Source organism: Cupressus sempervirens, chromosome 8 (assembly GCF_028749045.1).
Source record: "Cupressus sempervirens isolate cs-2001-9-10 chromosome 8, ASM2874904v1, whole genome shotgun sequence".
NCBI classification, from domain to species: domain Eukaryota; kingdom Viridiplantae; phylum Streptophyta; class Pinopsida; order Cupressales; family Cupressaceae; genus Cupressus; species Cupressus sempervirens.
The window spans coordinates 810,346,687-810,373,243 of NC_143125.1; the positions used below are offsets into that span (position 1 = coordinate 810,346,687).

The 26,557-nt window shown below is 35.0% G+C and overlaps 1 protein-coding gene across 1 annotated transcript in view; it reads right to left on the reverse strand.

The window, feature by feature from the left end:
* The window catches only part of LOC149544874 (zinc finger protein-like protein), a 143,549-nt gene extending 132,701 nt beyond the window's left edge, over positions 1-10,848 (reverse strand). The window contains exons 1-2 of the mRNA XM_089795432.1: positions 10,538-10,848; positions 2,597-3,069 (exon numbers count right to left, since the gene is read on the reverse strand). Coding sequence (XP_089651558.1) covers positions 2,597-3,069; positions 10,538-10,798 — 734 coding nt within the window. The 5' untranslated portion in view covers positions 10,799-10,848. The remainder of the gene's footprint in view (positions 1-2,596; positions 3,070-10,537) is intronic.
* Between the last annotated feature and the right edge of the window lie 15,709 nt (positions 10,849-26,557).

Genomic DNA, 26,557 nt, shown 5'->3' on the forward strand with positions numbered 1-26,557 from the left:
AAATAGAAGGGTGCCAGTTTGCAGACCAGAATAAATCATGGGAGTCACAAACAAAATGGTGCAATTTTTTGACAAAAAACCCTAGTTGAACCAAAGGTTTTGGAAGCAAATATGCATGAAAATAATTTCAAAAATAAAAGGCAGACAATTTCAACAAAGAAATTATAATTATTTTCGAAAAAATTTAGAGTATTGGCTCTAATACCATATTACAGAAGTAATTGGTAAAATATTTGCTTGTTATTAACAGAGACCGACAGGTCTATATATACAAAAGAATAAAGCGATATTTCCTTAGGAAAGGATCGTAAAGAATAGAAATATTCTATTCTAGCTAAAAGAAAGCTAACAGATAACTACAGACTAACTAATTTTAGAAACATTCTAATATTTACAATAGATTACAAATAGATAACCATTAACTAATAATAGAAGCTTATCTATTATCGTACTAATCACCTTATCAGCAAAATCAACACTCTTATATAGTCTTCTCTGAAACTCCACATGGGTTGTTTTGTTGATGCACTCCCACCAGGGATCACCTTCTTGATCAAATCTAGTTGAATTGATGAACTATAACAAGCCCAAGAACATGTGTAGACATTATTACAAAAAGGATGATAAGGAAATATTCAATAGGAACCTATTTTTGATAAAATGGGGAATACTATGTACAGTCGTGTGCTCATAATTGCACCTACATGTGGGCTCAAAAAGCTAAAAAAGGCATGCAAAAGAAAAGAGGAAGGCACGTGAGGAGAAAACATGAGTAGATTCACCACTGAAATTCTATCCTCAAGGCTGTATCTCTTCCTCGTATCAATGAATCACAATGATGACTTGGAGACTCTGGCTAACAAATTTCAAAGCAGCTCACAACACTTACAGTTTTTATTCCACTCCTATATAAAGCACTTCAAAATCCTTATAAGTTTTAACTAATTCCAAGATCAGTGTGTTGTTAAAACAACTTGTAACCAACACAATTGTGAGCATTAGCAATAAGTTTCCAACATAGCCTAACATGCAAACTTTACTCAAGTTGTGTAGGGAAAGAAGAATTGTTGATCAAGGACAAGCAGCCTCTTATATCAGATGAGAAATTGCACATGTATGTAAACATTTGGCACCAAATGTTTGCCGTATGGTGTAAATGGTTTATTAATGCATACAAACAATAGAAGAGAACAGCAGTACTCCTATTATTCGCATATGCCAAAGACATTACATTATGCTTATGATGATGATTGCAATGATCCCAAAGGGTGTATATATACTTTCCGAAGAACCTTCTTGAAGGGGTCTGTCGGCTACATGACAATTACCGAAGGGCCCATCAGCTACATAATAGGAACCTTCCCAAAGGGACCCATTAGCTACATAACAATAACCTTCCCAAAGGGACCAGTCGGCTACACAATACCTACTGACAACAGCTTATGTTTTAAATTGCTTTATTTCCTTTCACCAATTTTACGTATTTGTCTTTAAAAGGTGATAATTATTTATTAATATTATCTTAAAACCCAGGAATTAGGTTTTCTAACCTTATAAATAAGTGATTGGAGCATGAGCTTTCTTAATAATAGTTAATGTTATGCCTATACTACTGAAACTTTTCTTCAATTCAGTTGTCCCAAGTCTCAATTGTGATGTGGTTCTTCTCATATTGTGTTGATTAAGGTGTCCTTGTGACCACCAAGGTTCAAAGTTCCACATTGGGCCCATTGTGATTGCAAGCTTATGCCTTCTCGAATCCAATGTGGTCATGGGTTTGAGCCTTAACTGCGTTAAATGGGGATGAGGTCCCCCATTTGTAATCTCACCAGTTCATAGCTCCAAGTGAAAATCATTTCATCTATACTGGAGGGTGTGTTTGCCAGTCATTGCTCACGTCAAAAAGTTTGTCCAACAATTTAAAAAAAGCTCTCCATTTGTGATTTCATTAATTAAATTGGAAGTGGATGATAGCTTCAAGCTTTTTATTGTTGTTACTCATCCACCTAGGTTGTAGCTTTGCAGAAAACTTATCCATTATATTTGTGGGATCATGTGTTGTTTGGCAAAATTATTATTTCTTTAAAATGAATTGCTAACAATTTTGTGCTTGGACCCAAGCGAAAAAAACTTCATTTTTGTAAAACCTCTAAGAATTATTTTTTCCATTTTGGGAAAAATATACGAATATAGCTCAGAGAGCATCTATTATTTTAAGATTACAAACAATAAACCACCAAAGGACAAGAAATGACCAGTACAAAAGTTATTACATTATTCTGTTATTACAAATTTCACGAAAATATTGTATATTCTGCTAGCAATCGTAAAGCTATTGCGTAACTTGTCTATAGTTTTGTGTTTAAGATTCACTGCACATACTGTTTCAATTTCAGTTTGTGTTATCAAATACAGCTACACTTTTGTTAACTTTAAACTCTAAAAGCCAGAAACTAATTTCAATAAACAAACACAGACACCACAATAAAGAACAATAATATTTCTAAATATTAGAACCAAATCATGTGTAATGCAATTGAAAAGTGCAAAAAAAATTATACAAACTTTTTTTACAAAATTATAAAGGTTCTCATACCTGTGGTATGTTTTATGAGCAACAACATTATTTCCATCAAAAACACAACCAGCAAAATGTCCCCCACTTGCAAGCAATACAACCCTAAAGTTTTTCCTATCTCTAGATTCTTGAACCAAAGACTGCAACCTCCTAATGAGCTCCTCATCAGTTACATGCAAACTTTTACCATCGTCATCCTTAACCATAGAACTCCTGTCTTCAAGTACGTCCTCTCTGTCACCTATACACAAACTCCTCCAAATCAAAACGATTTGTCCTGATTGTAGAGATACAGAAATCTGGCTCTTCATAGTTGCAATTCCAACCCCAGACTCGGCATGAGTCTGACCATCACTAATTGTCAGCTCATCAGAATCTTCATCAGACCCAGAAATGCTAGAAACATCACCCTCTTTCAGAAGCATTTCTTGTGCAACTTCCTCAAATTCCACTTCCTTGATAGGATCTCTTCCCTTCATTCGCCATTTTACCTAAGAAGAAAGCATAACTCAATTAGCCACACAGATATTTTGATTTTATTTTCAAAGTCGAATTTTATAGGAAAAAGAGGAAGTAAATTTATATTGAGTTATCACCGTTTATTCGAATTGTTTTTCATATTTTATCCAATTGCACAATCTTCAAAAGATCATTGTTTCTTGCTTAGCGAAGATAATATTAAATCAATTACAAATTAAATACAAAAGATGGGTGTATAAGACATTGAATAATATAGTAACATTACAGCATCACTTGAGAAGCATGTCATGTACTCTACAAAGATAGAGAGATATAGAGAGAGAAAGAGATACTCGCACCAAACTGCCCCCAGTCAAAATTTGGTAAAGCTGAAGCAAGATACATATAGACAAATAAGTAACCTATGTAGAAAACAAAATCAATTTCCATGATGTTAAGGTAAGAATTGGGAACTAGAACCAAATATATGAGAAACAAATTGTAATAAATATTTCATTCCAATGAGCACCCCTTTTTTCCTTTTCCTTTCAATTATTGAGGGCTTCCCAAATAAATCATTTGTAGGTGAAAGACTATTGATCATTTAAATTCTTAAAGTATCCCATATGTATAAAGAGTCCTTACTTTTAGCTTTATTGGAAGCTGTTGTGAAGTTTTCACATCATCACCTCATTGCAAATGGGGACCCCCTTTTTGGCTTGGCAGTTAGTTAGTTGTCCCAGGTAGCCCTAGTTTAAGGGCAATTTTCAAGTCTCGAAGACTCAAGTCAGTCAAGGATATGAGTGAGAGTTGGACAAACCTAGTCAAGAATGTAGAGTTCAGTCAAGAGATTTGTGATTAAATGAATTAAAATCCTTGGAAAATCCTTGTTCCAATATCAAACTTATCTTGGAAAGTCAAAGAAAACTGTGAAAAATATTACTCATGGAGGCATGCAAATTCCTGAAATTTGGCTGAGTATAAAAAATTTTGGATCTCCCAATATCTAAAACCTCCATTACAACTCCTATGAATCCGAAACCACTCTCAAACATCCTAATAGTATTTATAAAATATAACTTAAAGTATAATAAAATTAAATGTTTATTTTATATAAAATTCCCTGCCCTCCAAGCAGCAGGTTGTGTTATAGGAGCATCTTGGGTTCAGAGCAATCTTGCATCAATCAAAAATATTTTGTTTCCAGTTTGCCAGTTTATTCTAGACTGTTGATCGTTTAGCGATCCTTGATTTGTTCAAGTCAGCATTTGAGATCTTTGGGGTATGATCTAGACCTAGCCTTGTTCATGTTCCTAGGTTCGCAGCTCATTTGGATCTATGTTGCTCGAGTTGTGATTCTTTCTCTCGAGTAGCATGTTCTTGCTAGTTTTCATGATTCTCGGTGGATTTCGATCTCTCAATGGAAATCTATGATCTTCAATCTTCAATCTTCGATGGAGGTTCTAATTATGTTCTTGGATCATGTGAGGACCTAAATCTAGAACTGCAAGCTTTCAAACAGTTTATGCCACTTGTTCCTTATGATTTGGGACCAGACCGATTTGTCGTCATACGTTTCCTATTCTTGGGAATGTATTGGATCTTGAGGCCGACCTGCATGTCGCGATGCCTATATATAGTAATGTAATGTATCTCATGATTGACAGTTTTGGAATCAATTGATTTTCATCAAGATATACATCATTAGAATTGGACCTAAGGCCTCTAACCAAAGATTGTAAGCAAGCAGACATGTATGGGTCTGGCATGCAAGAAGGCAAATTGTCAAACCTTTGCACATCTGTGATTTTGTGAATGAATGTTGATCTCTCTTGGCTTCCTCCATATACTTGTTATTTTCGTTGTTTTTTCTTTTGTTGCACAATTGGACAGATCTCTTTGAGTTTTCTCCAACTAGGAAATGCGTCGAGTTGACACTTGGGTTAGCCCAAGAAAAGGTCAGAATCTGACCCCACTTGATGCTTCAAGCCCAAGAACATGTTGGAATCCAACTTGTTGTGGGGCTCCATGCCTCATGTCATATATTAAAGTCAAATGCAAGAAATAATTGGATTACATGTCAAGATGTAAAGTTGAAGGGAAGTATAGATGTAATGTTTACACTTCAAAAATTTGTAACTCTTGGTTGAGACCATGAGGAGGTCAAAATCCAAACCCTCTTGAGGCTCATAGCCCAAGAGGAGGTCGGATTCCCACCTTCTCTAGGGCTCAATACACTGCCCCACCAGCATGCCTTCACTTTGAGCAACATATTGTGAAATCGGTATTTTCCATTTTGACCTTGGAAAGGGATGATAAATACAGATCAAAACTTGATGGAATTTGAGGAGTTTGGTTAAGAAATGAAGTGAACTGAGCAGCAAACATTGGAGATGCCCATCGTGTGAAGCAATACAAGGCGAATAAAGTCAAACATTGAAGAAAATCAAAGTTGAAATTATATTGAAAAATGAATTATGAGCTAACACTTAGCAAGTTTTTGGAGGACTAAACTTGGGAGAGCCCAAGTAGAGGTCAGATTCCAACCTCTTTTGGTGCTCCGAGTCCAAGGAGAGGTCAGATTCCAACCCCTCTTGGTGCTCCATGCCCAATCATTCCCTTCATTTTCTCAAATAACATGCTCAAAATCAGACAATAAATAAGTAAAATTGAGGTAAAATTTAGCAATTGCAGGGTGTTGAGATGTGATTGAAGGGTTGGAAGGCCTAAGAGATGATAATTGAAACCAAAACGTAGTTTTAGAATGGAACTACTAATGATAAAATCTGAACGTGAGATCAAAAGGAACAGCCTGGCATTGATTTTTTTGTTTTAAGTGCACAAGATGAATTTCGTCTTGGGATTCCATAATGGACAAGGATAAAATATATTCCATTACCTTTGACAATTTCCCCTTTCAATTTCAGATTGCTAGATGGTTTAGGGATGACTTATAAGAGGTAAATCAGTCCAAATTGAATCAAATTGAAATCAATGTCAATTATAATGCAAACCCAGAGCTTCTCAAAAGAACTCAGGCTCTAAAGGCTGCAAATTGCATATATATGTTCAAATTTCAAAGTCTGGAAGTGATCCAGCATTCTGGAGTCCCAAATAATTTCAGATTTGAGTTTATTCACTCAGAATTTTATATACTTATAAAGGTAGATTCATGTGTCCGATGAACATGTGCATGGGAAAGAATTGAATAACCTATCAAATTTGAATCAGGATTGGGATTTAATGGGATGTCTTGTTATCAAGATATCTTCATTCTGGTTATGCATACCACATCATGGACTTAATAAGGGCATTATTTTGTTTTGCAAGGTGAGACGGAAGTGGCAAGGAGCTCAGTGTTTCAAGAGGGAGCATGATTTCAGCATCAAGGGCGATGTGGAGATCTTGAACATCACCAAGGCACAAGTTGATCACCAAGCAAGAAAAGTGCATCCATGTTGACAAACAAGAACAAAATCAAGCTCAAGACATCAAAAGGACATTAAAATTTTATATACAAGCAAGTTCAAGGTCATGTCAATGAGAAGATTTTCAAATTTCAAAGATGGGGAAGTGGAATTATTACAAAGATTGCAAGATAAGAATGTTGATGTGGCACATGTCCAATTCTAGCAATTGGAGAATTTTGGCTACATGTGTCCAAAATCATCTAGTCATATTATGCTAAGTGTACATGTTGAAGGCATCTAACGCCTTCAAGTAACCAATTTCTTGATTGATAAACAAAATCATTGTAATTTTCTTACTGGCCCATGGGGTTGGTGCCTTCGTATAATTGGATGAGCATTTAGTGCTTGTAGCTATTAGTTGGTGTAGGGCATTATTGGAGAGATCTTTGCCCTTGATCTTGAATTGAACCTAGCCCTTCATTGTAATTGAACAACTATAAAAGGCCAAGGCCACCTCATTTGTAACTCATTAGAAATAAAGTAGGAGAGGAGACTTGGTGAAATTGTTGCTAGAATGCAATCAAAGTAACAGCTAATTTATTGTTGGTCTTCATGATGGATTACTTGTGTTATGTTGGAGCATTGCATGGTTTCTACATTTCCTCATTTAGATTAGGATTCATTTCATGTTGGTTAGAAGTAGTCTTTAGTCGAATGGAAGATATTTTGAATGCCTCTTTGGTCAACTCGCTTAGACCAAACCTGATGCAAGAGCATCATTCAGAACAATTTTGCATCAACCGATAACATTTTTGGTTCCAACTTTTGTTCAGTTTGGCAATTTGTACAGTCTGTGTGATCGATTTTGCAATCATTCATTTCTTCAAGTTAACATTTGCAATGATTAGATTGTAATCATGACCTATCTCAGATCATGTTCCTAGGTTTGCAGCTCAGTTGGATCATTGTTGTTCAAGTTGTGATTCGTTCCCTCTTGACTAGGGTGTTCTTACCTATTCTTGGACTTGTTGGTGAATTTTGATCATGCGATGGATATCTACAGCTTGCAAAACTCAGTGGCGCATACTTCTATGTTTTTGGATCATGTGTGGACCTAAATCTCAGTTTAAAGGCCCTTACACAGCTTATGTGGTTTGTTCCTTATGATTTAGGCCCGAAGCTATCTGTTGTAATGCGTTTCCTGTTCCTGTGAAATATAATCTTTTCTTCGGCTGACTTGCGTGTCACGATGCCAATATATTATAATGTGATGTATCTCTTAAGGAGCTCTCGAAATATTAATAAGAGAAATCATGAGGATTGGATTTATGGTTTATGACTGAAGATTGTAAACAAGAAGGTTTTTTGTAGCCTGGCATGTATGAAGGCATGTACATTGCCAACCGATTGTAATTTGATTTCTAGTTGAATGAAAGCGGATCTGACATTATTCTCTTAATCTCTAGTTGTTTTCCATCGTGTTTACTCTTGTTGCACATTTGGACAGATCTCTTTGAGGTCCCTCCATCTGTGACTGCATCAAAACCAATAGTTGTTTGTTGATTGTAAGTTCATGGTCAAATGACATATTTATGAGTTTTTACTTTGATTATTGCTTGAACATTGATATGCATCAATGGATGATGTTAATAGAATTGTAACAGTTTGAACATCTTACATCCACCTTAAGAGATTGTCTCTAGCTTGGTTGATGTCGATGGCTAACTGTTACAAGATTCAAGAATTGGTAGATTAATGGATTTCCGGATGATTGATTTATTAACAAAGGAACAAATGTGTTCCTTATAAAGAATTACAAGGATGTTGTTTCTAAAAAACAACGTAGACCAAAGACGAAATTAGAAACAAAATTGAAGACAAGATAGGAAACATTCCTATCTAGACTGAAAGATGGACTACAGACAAGTAGTTGACCATTATAGAAAGTATTTAACTAAGGAGATAATATCTTAATAAAGATATTAAAGATATTATCTTAATACTAACTAAGTCTAGTAGAGGCACAAAGAAATCCACAGTTTCTTGCATTCTAGAAGTACAGTAGCTTTCTAAACCCTTTATCCTTTTGCAGTTTATTTGGTTGGAATCGTTTGAAGCAATTGATGTCCACTGATTGAACAGCACGAGTCCCTTGGCAATAACCAGCCTATCACATCATTATAACTGAGTTAAGTCCACAACTGGAAGGAACCTTGAGGTTTTCTCATTTGATCACACAATCAATATGCATTGTCCAGCATATGAGCATCCTTATTCAAGAGAGAGTTGGAGATTCCGTATTTCATTCGGAATACTAAGTATTCAATTTTCCATGTTGTAGTGGCATAAAACTCACATCAACAGCATTACATTGATATTCCACTACTTTCGTATTAGGCCTCTAAAATTAAAAAACAATCAATCACATTTTTCTTCTTAGTTTAACTGACACAGTTAAAATAAAGCTCTACCAACACCAACAATACTTGAATAATAACCCAATTACTTCTCCATCAAACGTAAGGAGAGATTCCTTTTAGAATATTCAAAGATAACTGATTACCATGTCAGTATTAGTAATTATATTTTGTGTACGTCTTATAGGAATTTCACAAAATTGCATGGGCACAGATACGATATTGTATACAGATACAGTCATTTTTTAGACCCCTGACTTGAATTCTATTCAGGAGGACTCGTATGAATCAGCCATAACCCTCGTTGAAGACAAAAGATCTTAACCACTGCATGGCATTTCTCCAACTCTGATCTACTGGAATATCAAGTGGAAACACAATCAAAGATCTTCAATGCCACAATTAGGCATACTAGTCAAGCTTGGGAAAAATATGATCAATCTAAAATAAACCTATCAAGTTTGGATTCAAGATCATCAAGCAAGTTCATGATAAGGAATTAATGTTGATGGCGCATTAAAAGACAACCCTAGAAATGTTGGCATGGAAGCTGTTTGTCATGACCATAATGGAAGAGTTAAGTTTTAGTTTGCTACTTTTGTGATGAGCATAATGGCAGAGTTATGTTTTAGCTTGCTAGTTTTCTTGTTGTTCATTATAATAAATTTTTTGAGGTTATGGTCATTTGCTAAGCTCTTTTAGAAGCTAAGTTAATCATTTTTACTGATATTAGTTTGAGAAATGACTCTAAAGTCTTGATTGACGACTTCAAAAGGAAGTCTTCCTCCCACTTCCAGAAATGGAAATTGGATGAATGTTAAAAAGACATCAGCATTCTCATTCGTGATTTCAATGTTGTTAAGTAGAACCATACTATTAAATCAGCTTTTAATTGGGAAGACATCAATGTTGATACTAGACATAATCAAGTTTTCTTGTAAGTGTTGACTACAATGTGTCTTTCAATTATGTTATTTTTATTCTTATTAGTGTGTCGGTCCTTGTAATGTTTGTCTTGTTTATTCCCCTATGGAAAACATTATTATTTCTAATTTGTTTGAAATGGTTTTTCGTATGGTCTAATTCTGTTGTATATAAAGGCAAATATTACTTCCAACACTCAAAACATGTACAATCGTCAAGAGGACAAGTGTTTGTGCTATATCTGGAGTTCCAAGGATTCATCCTCTTGCTAACTGTTTTTTTTCGGTCCTTCAAGATGGTCTAGAATTTCTAGAATTGACGTGCCACAAGCCTTTTTCATATAAATATGCAGCATTGTGGATCCCAAAATTTAGGTTTAAGCCTTTGAGTACTGCTAAGTTAATCCTGTGAGAATTTGAGGGTACAATAATTAGCCCTGATAACTACTGAGTGTTTTCCGTCATATTATTTGATAAGAAAGCCATCCAGATATTTTAGTCATTGCCATTAAACACTGCAAAATCATCCAGATGTTTTATTCGTTGTCGTAAAACACTGCTATGCAAGTGATTTTACAATAATAAGTGGCTGGCAACTAAAACCGGCACACCAGATAGCGGCAACTGAACAAAGCCAAATAGATTTACATATGAATGCCTATCCAGCGGAGCCAAAATAAAAAACGGCAGAATTGCCAGAAACAATAATTGAAATAACTGACAAAAGCGAAATTAAGGAGAAAAACATACATTAAACCGATGGAAATCTGACTTAAAATGGGAGCGCTGTTGCTGGAGAGATGAGAAGTTAGCTGCACAGGTACTGCAACGCAATCCGCTTCGCATGGTTATTTCATCTTCCTTTTTCCTTTGTTCTTCATGACTATGGTCAGTGGAGAGTGAGGAGAGGTTTAGGAGCTTTGAGGAGGTCGAATGTGAATTACTCGTAGAAGCAAAGTCGAAATAATCCGGTGGCAGATCAAAGATAGAGCGCGATCCTGCCTTCGCCATTTTCTATACTGACGAGTTTGAGCCGTGGGGAATTCGCAGAAGGTCTGCAGAACTGAAAATACTTTTTATCTCATTTATATAGTGTGATTATTGAAAAATTATATATAGCGTGATTATTGAAATAAATATGTGGCAAATTTCTCAAACCTACACATAAAGCCAAATGGTTCGATTTACTTTGTTGGTGAAGTTACTAGGTCTGTCATAGATGTAAATATTGTTGAGTCTAAAAGTTCCAATATCGTAAGGTTTGAGGTTGGGATTGTTTTCCATAAATTTTGAATGAATAAAATGACTTTGGAAGAGGTTCATCATAAGGCTCTTACTTTCCTTATAGTGATATATACTCTATAATATGCTGAAGAAAAATAAGAAAAGTGAATTATGAATCTTAATAGTTCTATACTAATGAGTTTGAGCCATGGGGATGGTCTATAGAACTAAAAATACTTTTTCTCAGCTATATATAGCGTGATTATTGAAAACAATATGTATAAAATTTTCAAACTCACACATAAAGCCAACAGAATTGAAGATCTAATGTATCTTTACTTTGTTGGCAAAGTTACTTAATTGCTCAGTCACAGATATAAATATTGTTGAGTCTAAAGTTCTAACATCACAGGGTTTGAGGTTAGGATTGTGCTCCAAAAATTTTGAATGAATAAAATGACTATGGAAGAGGTTCATCATAAGGCTCTTACTCTCATTATAGTGATATATACTCTTATAATCTTGAAGAAAAATAAGAAAAGTGAATTATGAATCTTAGTAGTGACATCTTGAATATATTCATTTCGGAGTGAACTTCTTGAGGGTAAACAAAACATTGAGGCATGGATCCACCACATTCCAAGCCTAATAGATATATTCTTAGCTTTAAATGTAATTGTCGCTCTCTGCATTGTTTGTTGTGGGTCGCCATACTTATCGCAACTAAATAGTTTAGTAGTTTTAACATCTTTCTATTATGCATTTTGACTGAATTATTGGTAGAAAATGGATGCATCAAGTTATCAAAATTTTCTTAAAAGTTCAAATTTATTTAATAAGAAAAATTGAAATCTATATCTCATGAACCCTTCTCACCATTGAACTTTCAAAATATTTGTAAAAATTTAAATTTATTCAAAAAATACCTAAAAGTGTAAGTATATTTAATATTTAAATTATTTAAATTTACATTTTTAAAAGGTAATTTTAGAAATATTTTATGTTAGTTTTAAAATATTATTTCCTTGTACAAATTTAATAATTTAGAGTGGGTACCTCATATATTTTAAAGAAAGTTAATCTCTTTGAACATGGTTTCTCATTTATTTTAACCAAATCCAAACTCTTTCAATGAATGGGTATTTGATTTATTTTCCAAATATAAATTCTTTGAATGGATATTTCAAAGAAATCTAATCTCTTTAATTAGCTACTTCATTTATTTTAAATAAATCTCTCTTCTGTAAATTTATATCAATTGTTTATAAAAAATAGATAAGTAATCAAATTGTCCTTATGTTTATGCTAGTTTTTCACTTTCTTTTGTTAGTGATTTTATGTATTTGTAAATGATTCTTGAAATTGTTAAGAGTAATAAAAGCTTATTTACCTTTTCTCCCTTCTTAAGATTTACCTTTATACATAATTGACATTTAATAATTATTTGTATTATTAAATATATTTTTCTCAGGGTTTCCTTTTTTGATAGCTTGATCTCCTTTTATAAGGATATGATCTATTCTATTTTATATCATATCATATCTTGAGAATTATTTTCTCCCTATCATGAGTTGTATCTATCATTATGAGAATTTTTTTTTTTTTATTATGAGTTGATGTTCTTAATTCATTTTACGTGAATTTGATCTCTCACATTTTGAGAGCTCCTTCTTTCTTTTTCCTTCACTCTTCCTTTTAATATGCTTGTAGTTGATCATTTGGGTTCTATGAAGTTGTGTTTATCGACTTCTACATGGTAGCAAATCTATGTATTTCTTACATAATATCAGATATATGTAGTTCTTACATACTACTAGATCCATATTCTTACATGGTATCAAAGCATAGATCTATCACTGTTTATTCCTATATTAAAGAGCTTTTTAGAGCTTCCATGGTTTGAAGGTTCCAGAGGCCCTTTTGTTGGGATTTGGAGGGAGGTTGTTTTTCAAAGCACTTTGAGTCCAAATGAACCTCACCGTTGGATTTGTAGCGCCCAATAACCCTCATTTTGATATAAAGCACATCTAATTTTGGTCACAGTTGAAATATGTGGCAAAAATATTTTGCTCTGGTTTGTTCAACCTGTCATGTCCCCTTTTCAAATAATAAAATAATAATAATCTTTGCTAAGACAGGCAGGCCCAAGAAAGTGAAGTTTCGAAAAAAGGGAGTTAATCTTTGGAAACCGTTGGACTAATAAATGATAATTATTATTAAAATATGTTTCATTAACCTCTCTTGGACGTGAGTTACAGTTATTCCCTTTTTAAAGAGGTTTGGAGGCATTTTGGGGGGGATTCCAGACTTGATTTTCACTCATTCTTTGTTATTCTTCAGAGGCTGCCAAACCTGTGGAGAAGGAGACCCAAGAACGGGAGTTTGCAGGTTTCCAGGGAGACCCAAGAACGGGAGTTTGCAGGTTTCCAGGAAGGCTAAGGACGGGAGTTTGAAGCCATTCCATGTGCATGCTCATACAGAGTTTGCCTTTGTGCTGAATAGTGTAGATTTGTGAGTTTCCAGGTGTATTTTTGTAAGAGTTTGGTGTTTCCGGTTGAGTATTTCATATCAGTTTTGGTTGCTGCTGTATTTTATACTTTAAGCTATTAAAATAGATCTGAATATATATATTGGGACGTGATTAAACTTCTGAGATAGATTATTAGTGTTCTTGTGGTGTTTTCGGGCATATTTTGTGCTATTTCGGGAGCCCGATGAGCATAGTTTTGGTCCTACATTTTCAAGCTATTGTGTAAAGGCTATACGGATCTGGAAATGTCAATTTGTAGGCTGTTATGCTGCTGAAAGTTCTGTAAAAATTTCCATTTTCAGATTCATTAATAATTTGTGAAGTTGTGAAGCTTTTAGCACTATTTTCAACATACCCGATTTGGGGTTTCTTGAGAAATTTGGTGGATCTTTGCGATAGCAGTTGTTTGATTTTTGAAAATCTGATTAGAGGTGTGAAATACCATATCAAATCAGAAAAGGGACATTTCAGTGGTATCAGAGCCATGATCTTGCCAGCCTGAGGGTTTGTAGAAGTTTGCAGGTCAGTTTTGACAACTACCCAGATCTTGCATTTCAGTTTTGAGAACTACCCAAATCTTGCATGTCATAATTTATGATTGCATGTTGCTTCTAATCAGTTGCATATCAAAATTTATGGTTGCATGCTACTTATAATCATTTTCATGTTAGTTCTTGGTGAATTTGGTGGTTGTAGAAGTTTGCATGTCAGTTTTGACAACTACCCAGATCTTGCATGTCATAATTTGGTGGTTGCATGTTGCTTCTAATCAGTTGCATGTCCAAATCTATGGTTGCATGCTACTTCTAATCATTTGCATGTTAGTTCTTGGTGTTTGAAGAAGTTATATCCTATTGGGGTTACACTCTATTTTATCCAGAATGGACAGGTATAGTACAGAGTCTCAGAGGGAACGATCTTGGACAATTGATAGCCAGAGTCAAAATAGTAGAAAGGATGGTTATTTAGACATTCGAGATAAACTTATGAAAATAAGCCATGACATGTCTAAACAGTTGGTTGAGCACCAACGTATAAATGACATGTTATCTGACCCAGCTAAGGTGGATAAGTTGACTGGATTTCTATTTGGCAGATTTTCTCACAGGACAGATGACACAATTTCCAAGAACTTGCATGAGGAGTTTGAGAAACTAGCTGATAGCCAGGTAGAGGTCTCAGATTCTACTCTGCCACAGGAGGTGGTGGGAAAGGATATTACACAGATTGATAGTAACGGTCAACTTGATACTCAAATTGAGACAATTGTTTACAGGTTGTCAAAGGGTGATGCCACAGGTATTCAGGATGGTATAGTTACAACAGGCAGTGACTACAGTGTAGTGGGTTCAGATGATGATTATGAGGATGTTGTTGTGCAGGATGGTGAGATACCTGGTAGAGATGAGCAGATATTGAGCATTCATGACTTTGCTGAGAAAGAGTACCAGGCACAGTTAGATGCTTCATCACATGAGGTTGAGGCTGGTAGTACTTCACATGATTTGTCCAACCAGCTGAAGGTGAACATAGATAGTATTGTGACTTCATTATCTCATCATGACAGGTATGTGGAGTTAGTTGGTATTGGTCATATTACTCAGGTGAGGAGTTTGCTTGAGTTAGCAGTTGATTCTAGTTTACGGATATGGACTCGAGATTGTTATATTGGCATTTGGGATTCAGTTGACTGGAGATCTTTAACACTTTTTGGTAGCAGTGTTTGTTTGGGTGCTATCATGGATTTGATTAGCAGATTACACGGTGTTGTCTTTTCTTGTGCCAGTATCTTGTCTGATGTTGGTATTAGTTTTTATACACCGGTGTTGGGCTTTGTTCATATATCCAGTCGACCATACTTGCTGGAATGTGTTGATGATCTTTCATATTTGGCAGTGTGTACAGATGAGTCCCAGGATCATATTGGCATTGATGACATCCAGGAGGATGTAGTGGGCAATTTTGAAGACTTAGTTTCTTTGGGTACAGAGGAGTTGGACAGCAGTGCTACAGTTTTTGATACTCTCTATGTTGATATGAGCTTTAGAGTTGATTCACGGGACATGGATGGTAATACTCTAGAGACTAGTAACTTTGAGGATACTCCTTTAGACAGTGCATCAAAGGAGGTTTGTAGGAGACAGTCAAGCCAATGCCATCATGTGTCTAATCAGTTGAGAGTTAGTGACCGAGACATTGCTATCACTTGCCAAAATTTTGATGCTGCTCGTCAGTTATTAGCAGTTTATGGATGGGGTTCTCCTACTAGTGATGAGCAGGAAGGAAGTTATCTTTCCTTGACAGAGATCCACTCTTTATGGGAGGCTATTCGGATTTTGAGACAGAATTATATGCAGTTGGTAGCTGACAGAGATTATCTTATGGAGTGGGGTAGTACAACATATGATGCATTGTTGGCCAAGGAAGATGAGGTGAGTGAGCTTACTGAGCAGCTTGAGGTGATTTTTGAGATTCTTGAGAGTACACAGTTGGCTTTCAAGGAGTCACAATTTCATTTGGCTAAGGTGACCATGGAGTTAGAGCGACTACAGTCTTTATCTGATTCTATACAGTCACAAGCTATGGTGTTTGGTGATTCGAGGATGTCCATGGCTGAGATTGTCAGAGACAGTGGAGATGGGGATGCATCCATCCTTGATACTAACATTGGCATATCAGGTTCATTCCCACTAGAGTCAAGTTTAGTTGAGTTGGGTATTGTAGCAGATTATTGTATGCCTGATACGGTGGTGGCCTCTAGTACTAAAGGCACAGAGACTAGAGATGTATCAAAGGTCATGTGTGATGTTGGTGAGTCGATAGTTGGCATGGTTCCTGCTAGTAATACTACTCCCTTGGTGATATCTTTGGAGGTAGTAGTCAGTTCCAACATGGTTGATGATCAATTGCAGTTAGTTTTATCTAGATTACAGTCTGAGCCACTGACTGAGATTGGTGCATTCTATCGGCATTACACTGTGAGGTGCGCTCATCAATTTACCTTTGATGACCATGTTGATGAGATTATGATACAGAGATGTACTTTGGTTCCTAGTGCTTATCATCAGTTATGGAATAGTTTGATGCCTCGAGATGAGAGTTGTGATGGGCACGACATGGCGACAGGTTCTGTAGTTGATAGCTTGATAATACATGACTTAGAGCAGGAGTTTTGGAGTGATGCTTCAGCAAGTGTTGTTATTGATTCTACTCCTTTGGCTATGACATCTCCTGACTTAGCTAGTGATCAGTCACAGTGGGTTGTATCACTTGTTCATGGTGAGCTATTGACTGAGGTTGGTTTTTTTAATCAACATTATAGTGCAGGGTATGTACATCAGTTAACAATTGATCCTTATACTGAGGAGTTGATGGCAGGAAAATTTGGTTTGGGTTCCATTTCTTGTTGTTTATCTTGTGATGGCTTTTCACCATCAGGGGTGCATGGGAGTTATGGTTATGAGACAGTGGCCAATGATCTACAGAGTTGTGTTGACTGCAGGAGTTTTACAGTGTGTGGATTCTCCATACTTGGTATAGTTTCATTTGAGAGCATTCACCATTGTTGCAGAGTTGGATTGTACATTCCATATAGGCCAGTGGAATGCATTGATGGTATTTACTATGTTGGTAGTCCACTTTACTTGGGTTTTGATATTCTAAGAGTTTGTGTCTCATGGGTTTTTTACTGTGGTAATGGTGATTTTGGAGTTTGGTTGAGCTATAATTGCCAGTTTGATTATGGATTCCTCTTGGTCATATTGCAGAGGATCTTGCAGGAGTCTGTGTTAATTGGTAGTAGTATAGTTCATGACTACATTTGGGATCCAGGAGGATTGATTGGTTTATTGTTCAGCCATTGCTTGAGGACAAGCAATGTTTGGGAGGGGAGGACTTGTCATGTCCCCTTTTCAAATAATAAAATAATAATAATCTTTGCTAAGACAGGCAGGCCCAAGAAAGTGAAGTTTCGAAAAAAGGGAGTTAATCTTTGGAAACCGTTGGACTAATAAATGATAATTATTATTAAAATATGTTTCATTAACCTCTCTTGGACGTGAGTTACAGTTATTCCCTTTTTAAAGAGGTTTGGAGGCATTTTGGGGGGGATTCCAGACTTGATTTTCACTCATTCTTTGTTATTCTTCAGAGGCTGCCAAACCTGTGGAGAAGGAGACCCAAGAACGGGAGTTTGCAGGTTTCCAGGGAGACCCAAGAACGGGATTTTGCAGGTTTCCAGGAAGGCTAAGGACGGGAGTTTGAAGCCATTCCATGTGCATGCTCATACAGAGTTTGCCTTTGTGCTGAATAGTGTAGATTTGTGAGTTTCCAGGTGTATTTTTGTAAGAGTTTGGTGTTTCCGGTTGAGTATTTCATATCAGTTTTGGTTGCTGCTGTATTTTATACTTTAAGCTATTAAAATAGATCTGAATAGATATATTGGGACGTGATTAAACTTCTGAGATAGATTATTAGTGTTCTTGTGGTGTTTTCGGGCATATTTTGTGCTATTTCGGGAGCCCGATGAGCATAGTTTTGGTCCTACATTTTCAAGCTATTGTGTAAAGGCTATACGGATCTGGAAATGTCAATTTGTAGGCTGTTATGCTGCTGAAAGTTCTGTAAAAATTTCCATTTTCAGATTCATTAATAATTTGTGAAGTTGTGAAGCTTTTAGCACTATTTTCAACATACCCGATTTGGGGTTTCTTGAGAAATTTGGTGGATCTTTGCGATAGCAGTTGTTTGATTTTTGAAAATCTGATTAGAGGTGTGAAATACCATATCAAATCAGAAAAGGGACATTTCACAACCCCTACACATGCAATTCAAAGCAAAGATATTTTTTTTCAAGAAATAATTTCAAAAGCATTTTAAAATGCACAATATTTTTTTATTAAAATATTGCATGAGGAGTTGATTTTTTAAAAGTGTGGGCAGTTTGGTTTTTTTCAAAAAAAAAAAAAATCAAAGGGGGGAGTGGTACTAGAGGCTCCATGTGGAGTTGTATCCCCACAAGCACCCCAACCTCCTTCCCAAGGGTGCCCTTGTCAGCTACACTATCTTCTCCAGGCTTCACACCACCTTGACCCTACCCACCTTAGCCCTCCAGTTGTCAGGCAGTTGCCCACTCGTCGGCACTAAACCAACACTGACCAACCACCATTGCACCACTTGTCGACAACCACCAACGTCATGCACCACCTAACACATGGGTCCATCGCCTCAAGTGCACCACCTATCACTTGGTCGACTACATAATTTTCCAACGCCAATTTTTTTTCCCTATCACCAACAAGATTTTTTTTGGCAAGACAAGATTTTTTGGTATCGTTTGTTTTTTCTAGCGGGCATGATTCTTTTCCTAGTGATGAGGCAATTTTTGTGGCAATCAAATTTTTTTCCAGTGACATCCTAGTTTTTTTGATAATATTTTCTAGCCAAGGGATATTTTTGCAATGACAACCATATGGTCATCAAATTTAATGTTGTGAAATGCTAACATTGGCATGATGTCAACATTGCATTAGCACTTCTATTTGTCCTTCGAGCCTTTCTGGAGTACTTTGTGGATTTTTGGTCATAACTTGAGCATACATAATCTATTTTTTTCAAATGAGATATTATTGAAAAGTTGGTTCTGAGCTCATTCTAATGGTGCAAGTATTTTGGGATTTAAAAGTTGTTTGATTTCTTATTTATCTAGTCAAATTTAGGGGTTCATTCTTGTACTCGGGGGGACATATCTTGAGCATCTGACCTCCATTTTTTGAAAACTTTATATCATTGGAAATATTGTATTGTGTTCTTTCTAGTCATGTTGGTATTTCTTCCAAATTCTACTCAAAGTTAATTTTATTCAATTTTTTGTAGTTTTGCATTTTGGTGGATATCTTGGATGTTTCAGGTCTGGGGATCTTTTTGTTACATGGGATAACTCATCTTGAGTTGTACTTTCTATTCTATTAGCCTTATGTCTCTTTTGATATTTAAGACACCTTTCGTAAGCATGTTTATACAAGTGCACTAAGATAAAGTGTCATTTTATCTATTCTAAATTGGGATATATCATCTTATGCTTATTTGTATGTTCACTACTAATAAACTGTCATGGGTGGTTGTTGTTTTTTTTTTGTCATCTACTTTTTTCAAGTGAGTCTTCCTTCTATGACATTAGCCTTGTGATTTCTGTCTAGAGCGTGATCACCTCACCACACTATTATGTAGTCTTTATGCATATTGATCTTGGTTCCTTGGCATGTTATTCTTCTTGGTCATTCTTATCAATTTCCTGCCACCTCACCATTGTCTACATTAGGGAAGAATTCACCTGTTGTTTCTTATGTTTCCTTGGTTTGATGGAGCGAGCTATGTATATAGTATTTATTCCTATGTACTAGGTGGATACAATGGTTGGGTGTCTATGCATTTCAGTGAGATGGATCATATACCATATGGTCACTTTTTTTTTCATTCATATTTTGGAGACAACCTTCCATGTTTAATTGATCAACTCTTTAGGCCTTGGTGTTTTATATCATCTATATCTTCAAGTTTATTTGTTTTCCTTTGTTTGCCTCTTAATTCAAGTACTGTTATTTGAGGGCACTCATGCACATTACAGTCTTCTCTACCCAATCATGTTTTATTTCAGTGGAGGTTCTTCAGATCTATTGTTACTTTTTGATTGATTTTACAACTTCTTCATGCTTCAGTGGTGTTCTTCATGATCACTCTTTTGTTCCTATATTCTAGGACATTCTTTACTTTAGAGACTTTTGCAATCCTTCACTAAGTTTGTAGCTTGCTTCTTCATCTCTTTTTGGAGTAGATTTTTTCCCATGTGTTTTACTCTATTTCTCCACATTATAGAGACTTGATTGTGATTGGGTGCCTCATCTAGCCTTTTTATCAGGACTCAAATTTTCTTTCTGCATTGTAGTTTTCTTTTCTTTTTATGCATTGTTTGTAGCTATATTGTTGTTGATCTTAAGGGTGGTATTAGAGTAAAAGGCTATTTACAATTTCTCCCATCTTACTATTTATCTTTATGCATGGTTGACATTTAATAATTGTTTGTATTATTAAATACATGTTTCCCCTTTAGGGTTTCCTTTTTGGATAACTTGATCTCCTTTTACAAGGATATGAAACACAAGGGGAAGAGTATGTTACATCCCAATTTTTAGCTCATTTAAAAATTGTTCATATAGTCGTTGAGATTTCATTTGATGTCAATTGACAGGTAAAATTAGTTATGATCATGTGAAGTGGTAAGATGGTTCATCATTATAATTTCATATGAAGATGATATATTGGTTAATCGTTATGATATTACTATATTGTTATCTTGAAATCTTAGAAAGTTAGAGTGATATGGTGGTTAGCTATTGTGATGGTTTATGAATAATAACTTGTTATAGTAATTGTGATTATATTGAGGAATGTGATATTATCATGGAAAATTTATTTTCCTTGTAGAAGCACATCAAAGGGGGGGAAGCATTGCCAAAAAGGATTTAGGCACAGGGCATCACCTATCATTGAGAAAATAAGCAAGAGTCTTAAACCAACACAACCAAGGACAAATGGCGAGACAAGCAAGGGTATACTAGGGGACAACCATGAGCTAATTCGTCAGTTCATAACACTTGTTAGCTAAAGAAAACATTAAGCATTAAATTAAAAAAGACAAGTTGTTAACTTTTTATTTGAGATTATTGTGGAGCCTCCTATTATGCTTATATATATATATATATATATATATATATATATATATATATATATATATATATATATATATATATATATATATATATATATATATATATATATATATATATATATATATATATATATATATATATATATATCGACACCATGATATCAAGATGCCTATACTTGCATATACATGTATATGTGTATGTATGTGCACATGTGTGCTTGCGTAAATCAATATAATGGCACAAAAGAAATAAAAGATTAAATTTACACATGTGCACGTATATGTGTACATACAAATAGAGGTGGATAGGTACCATGATGCCAATATATATACATATATATTTTTTAAATCTTTTTGGAGGGAGAATCTTTATCATTATTATTGTTCCATGGAGTAGAGGGCCCATTTGATTTACTTTGAGTGATTTTCTATCTTTCTCATTGGGCTTATATTTCTAAAATGTTATGTTCAAATATTTGTACCAATGGAGTTTAATTATTTTTGAGCTAATGCCTTTATAATTCTTTTTGGAACCAATGCTTGGCTATTTATCTACCACCTTGATCTTTCTTTTAATTGAGCATGCACTTAGTGGACTTCTTTTATATTTTTTCTTTCCATTTCCATGCAATTGTTTCCCTTTCTTATTAGCTTCCATGATTTCTATTTCATTTTCTTCTTCTTGGAAAATATCACAAGTGACATACTATGAGTATAACAGATAGACTAGTGCTCATTCTCCATATACTTTCCAGGAGACAAGTGTTCATGATATTCCAAATTCACCATGTTTTCTACTATCCAATTTATTTTGGGCTTTTCAATTACATCTGCAAGATGAGGATAACAATTCATGCTTGCATGAGGTTCTATGCTTTGTCTAACAACACAGTCAGTGGTAGGGCAGTGTTGTCTGAAGCCTAATTCTAGGGTAGGGAGGGCATTTCTCAGATGAGAATGTGTGGGGATATTTAAGGGTCCATGATTGGGAGGTTAAGCCCTTGGAAATGTTTCTCCTCTCCACCAAATGCCAAAGCTTGCACAAGACAAATATATTTTTGGAAACAATTCTTCAAATTGTATATCGTCATTAATATTACACAAATGTCAGTATTAACCAAGCAGTTGGGCAATAAAGAACTTGTAGTATTCACTATCAACTAAGTAGTCAGGCAATGAAGGTTAATCAGTGTTAATCGAGCAGTCACACAATGAAGGATATCCAGCTTCCAGTATTAATTGAGTGGTCGAGCATCAAAGGACTTCCAGTATTAACCAAGTTGTCAGGCATCAAAGAACTTCTAGTATTGACCGAGAGTCAGTATATTACACTTATTAATTATTTAACTAACTGAGGCTGACTTGTTGGATGTTTAATGATTATTTGAAAAGGTATTCAAGTTGACTTGACAAAGCTTATGATATATAAGAGAGATCAAGAAGTGCAATGTAAAGTGTGAGATATGTATGATGTGGAATAAGATGGATATGTGATCAAAGAAAAAGGAAGAGCAAGAAAGTGTGGAAGATAAGCTACAAAGAATATTCTGATCAAAAGGATCCAGAGGTTAGGCCAAAATAGATATATGAATCTGCAAAATAACTTTCTTCATAAATTAGGTCAAACTATTGTTACCTTCTAACCATTGTAGAAGTGAAGAAATCTCTTAATAGGGTTGACTTACCAATCAAATTGTAAATCCTTTAACAAGGTGACATTTTAAGATTGAAGTGTTTGAAGACCTCTAGCCAAGCCACTCCTAGCAGGGTGATTTAAATACTCTATCAAGGTCATACTTAATAGTATGTATTATAACCTTTAACAGGGTTGGCTCCTAACAGGGCTCACTTCATAAGAGTGAAAATATCGTAACTAGTTGCATGGTGGTTTTCCCAAATTGAGTTTCCATGTTAAATCTTGATGTCATCTATGTTCATGTTATTTATTTTATGTTTTATGTTTATGAAACTAAGTTACTAAAGGTTAAACAGATTAATATTTATAAGATTTCTTTGTTAACTGAGTTACAACAAGAACTTAATTTTAACCAAGTTGGATAAAGAATTGCATTATCAATGAACATATTGATCTGACATCTAGGGAGAGGGAATTATTTTGTGGTAACTGATTCACCTCTCCCCTCTCATATACTCTCTTCATTTCCAACAACTGGTATCAGAGCATTTGGTGCTTGTAGCAAAGGTTTCAAAGACCTAAGTAAAAGATCCATATGTCATACACATGGGATATTTCCAAGCTTATCAGAGAAAACTTTTTAGCATGGAAGGAATTATGAAGCTACACCTATCAACCATTGGAGATATTGGTTTTTTCTACTTGGAAAACATATATGTGTCACCATCTAAGCCTATGAGTGTGGAACAGATGAAAGAGGCAAAAGATTACAATATAACGATGATTGATATAGCTTCCTCTCTAGCTATTCTAAATTTGATAAGGTTCAAGATTGTCCTACTTCATTTGAAATGTGGAAAACTGTAGAAAGTCTATGGAGGTGGTAAAAATGCACAAAGAGCTAAGGCAAAAATTTTACAATGCAAGTTTGATCAAATGAAAATGAAATAAGGTGAAAATATTATCCAATATAGTGAAAGAATCAAAGAAAGTGTGAGTGCAATCAAAACTATAGGAGGAAAGTATTAGATTGTGGTGAATAATCAGGGAAGTACTATACATACTCCATAATTCCTCAGCTACTATATCGGCATTTTACGGCTGACATGTTGTAACTAATTTTAACCCTAAAGCGACAAAAATACTTGTATAAAAGGGCTTGGGGTTAGGGATTGTTTCATTGTGGGTGATGCAAAAATTACTTCTTGTGGCGGTATTGAGCTGTAAGGGATTACAGATTGCAATTAGGTTGTAATCACTGGATCATAATAATATTGGACTTGTTGTTTGGTAGATGTAGCCCAGGGATTGGGTGAACCATGTTAAATCTTAGTGTCTTGTGTTCTCTTCTATGTGATCTATTATTTTCTGATATTGTTTATATTTGCATGTAATTGTTATTTTTGTTTGTGGTTTTATCCTAACAAGTGTTATCAGAGTGAGGTTATTTTTTTCAATTATCCTCTGCAAGACAGTCTCACGGTTGAGTGGGAGAGATGACAGACGAGGGTAAGTTGAGGGTTGACAAGTTTAATGGGCAAAAATTTTAGTTATGGAAGATGTAAATGGAAGACTATCTTTATCAGAAAGATTTATGGAAGTTGTTGGAAGGAAAAACTAAGAACCAGGGAATATATGATAAATGAGGACTGGGAGATTTTAGACATAAAGGCACTTGGAAGCATTTGATTATGCTTGGTACCATCAGTGACATTTAACATTACAAAAGTGAAGATGATAGAAGAGTTGATGGAAACCCTAGCAAAATTGTATGAAAAACCCTCTGCTTCAAATAAGGTATTTCTCATGAAGCATTTATTTAATATGAAAATGGTAGAAGGTGGATCTGTTGTAGATCATTTAAATGAGTTTAATACTGTTACTAGTCAGTTATCTTCTGTGGGTATTAATTTTGAAAAAGAAATTATGGCTCTCTCAATTTTTTGTTCTTTTCCTGAAAGTTGGAATGCCTTGGTAATGGTTGTGAGTAATTCTATTTCTAGATCTAATACCCTAAAATATGATGATGTGATCGGTGTTATTTTGAGTGAGGAAACTCATAGGAAATTCTCAAGTGGGTCTACATCCAGAAGTGGTTTGAATGCATAAAGAAAAGACAAAACAACTAAGAGAGGAAATAATTCTAGAAATCTTGGGAAATCAAGAGGAAAATCAAAGGGGAAGAGATCTCAATCAAGAGGACAAAATGATTGTTGGTACTGTGGGAAACCACGACATAAGAAGAAATATTTTTGGATTCGAAAGAAAAATGAAGGAGATAAACAGTAAGGGAACAAGGAGGCAAATGTCGTAAGTAAAAAATTTAAAGAGGATGCTTTGCTTTTGTCTTTCAAAAGTATTGATGATTCATGGGTTTTAGATTATGATGCTTCATTTCATGCTACACCTCATAGAGGTTATTTCATTGATTATGTCCAAGGAGATTTTGGGCTTGTTTATTTGGGTGATAATGAACCCTATCAGATTGTTGGAAAGGGAAAAATTAAGATCAAGTTGCAGAATGGGAATCATTGGCTACTACATGAGGTAAGACATGTTCCAAGGGTGAATAGGAATTTAATTTCAGCAGGGAACTTGGTGATGAGGGTTGTGTAGTTACTTTTAATGATAAAAATTATAAGTTTTCAAAAGGTTCCCTTGTAGTAGAAAAAGGTGTGAAAGTAAGCACCTTATATCTTTGTATAGGTCCTATTGTTCCTTTTACTTTAATTATTTTAGAGAAAAATGAATGTTCAGGAACAATTGTTACAGTTTAGCAGGGAGAACAAATAAATGTTGTAGATGATGATACAATGTTATGGCCCAATAGACTTGGGCACATGAGTGAGAAAGTTATGAAAGTACTTCATTCAAAGAAAGTTTTACTAGGTATGAAATGTGTTAATATGGATTTCTATGAAAGTTGTGTATGGAAAACAACAGAGAGTGAGTTTTGTGAAGACTGGGAAGGAAAATAAAAGTGAGAAATTAGAGCTTGTGCATGCAGATGTATGGGGACCAGCTCTGGTATCTTCCCTTGGTGGCTCTCATTATTATGTTACATTTATTGATGATGGAATTAGAAAAGTATGGGTTTATATCCTTAGACAAAAATTTGATGTATTTCAAACTTTTAAAAAATGGAAATTCTTGGTTGAAAATGAGATTGATAGGAAATTAAAATGTTTCAGATCTGATAATGGTGGTGAGTATTGCAGTCATCAATTTGAAAATTATTGCTCCACTAATGGTATTCATAGATAGAAAATTGTTGCAAGGACTCCATAGAAAAATGGAGTGGTTGAACACATGAACAAGACTATAATGGAGTGTGTAAGGAGCATGAGCTTGCATGTAGGGTTTCCCTTACACACATGGGAAGAGGCTATCAATATTGTTGCATATTTGATTCGTAAAGGTCCCTCTACTGCTATGGGTTGTGGTATTCCAGAGGAAGCATGGACTAGTAAGAATGTGAGTTTTTTTTTTTAGAACCTTCGGTTATGAAGCATTTGCTCATATAGATTCTAAAAATAGAACCAAGATGGAAGCTAAGTCAAAGAAATGTGTATTTTTCGGATATGGTATTAATGAATTTGGTTATAGGCTTTGGGATTTTGAAAATCCTAAAATTATAAGAAGTAGGGATGTCAT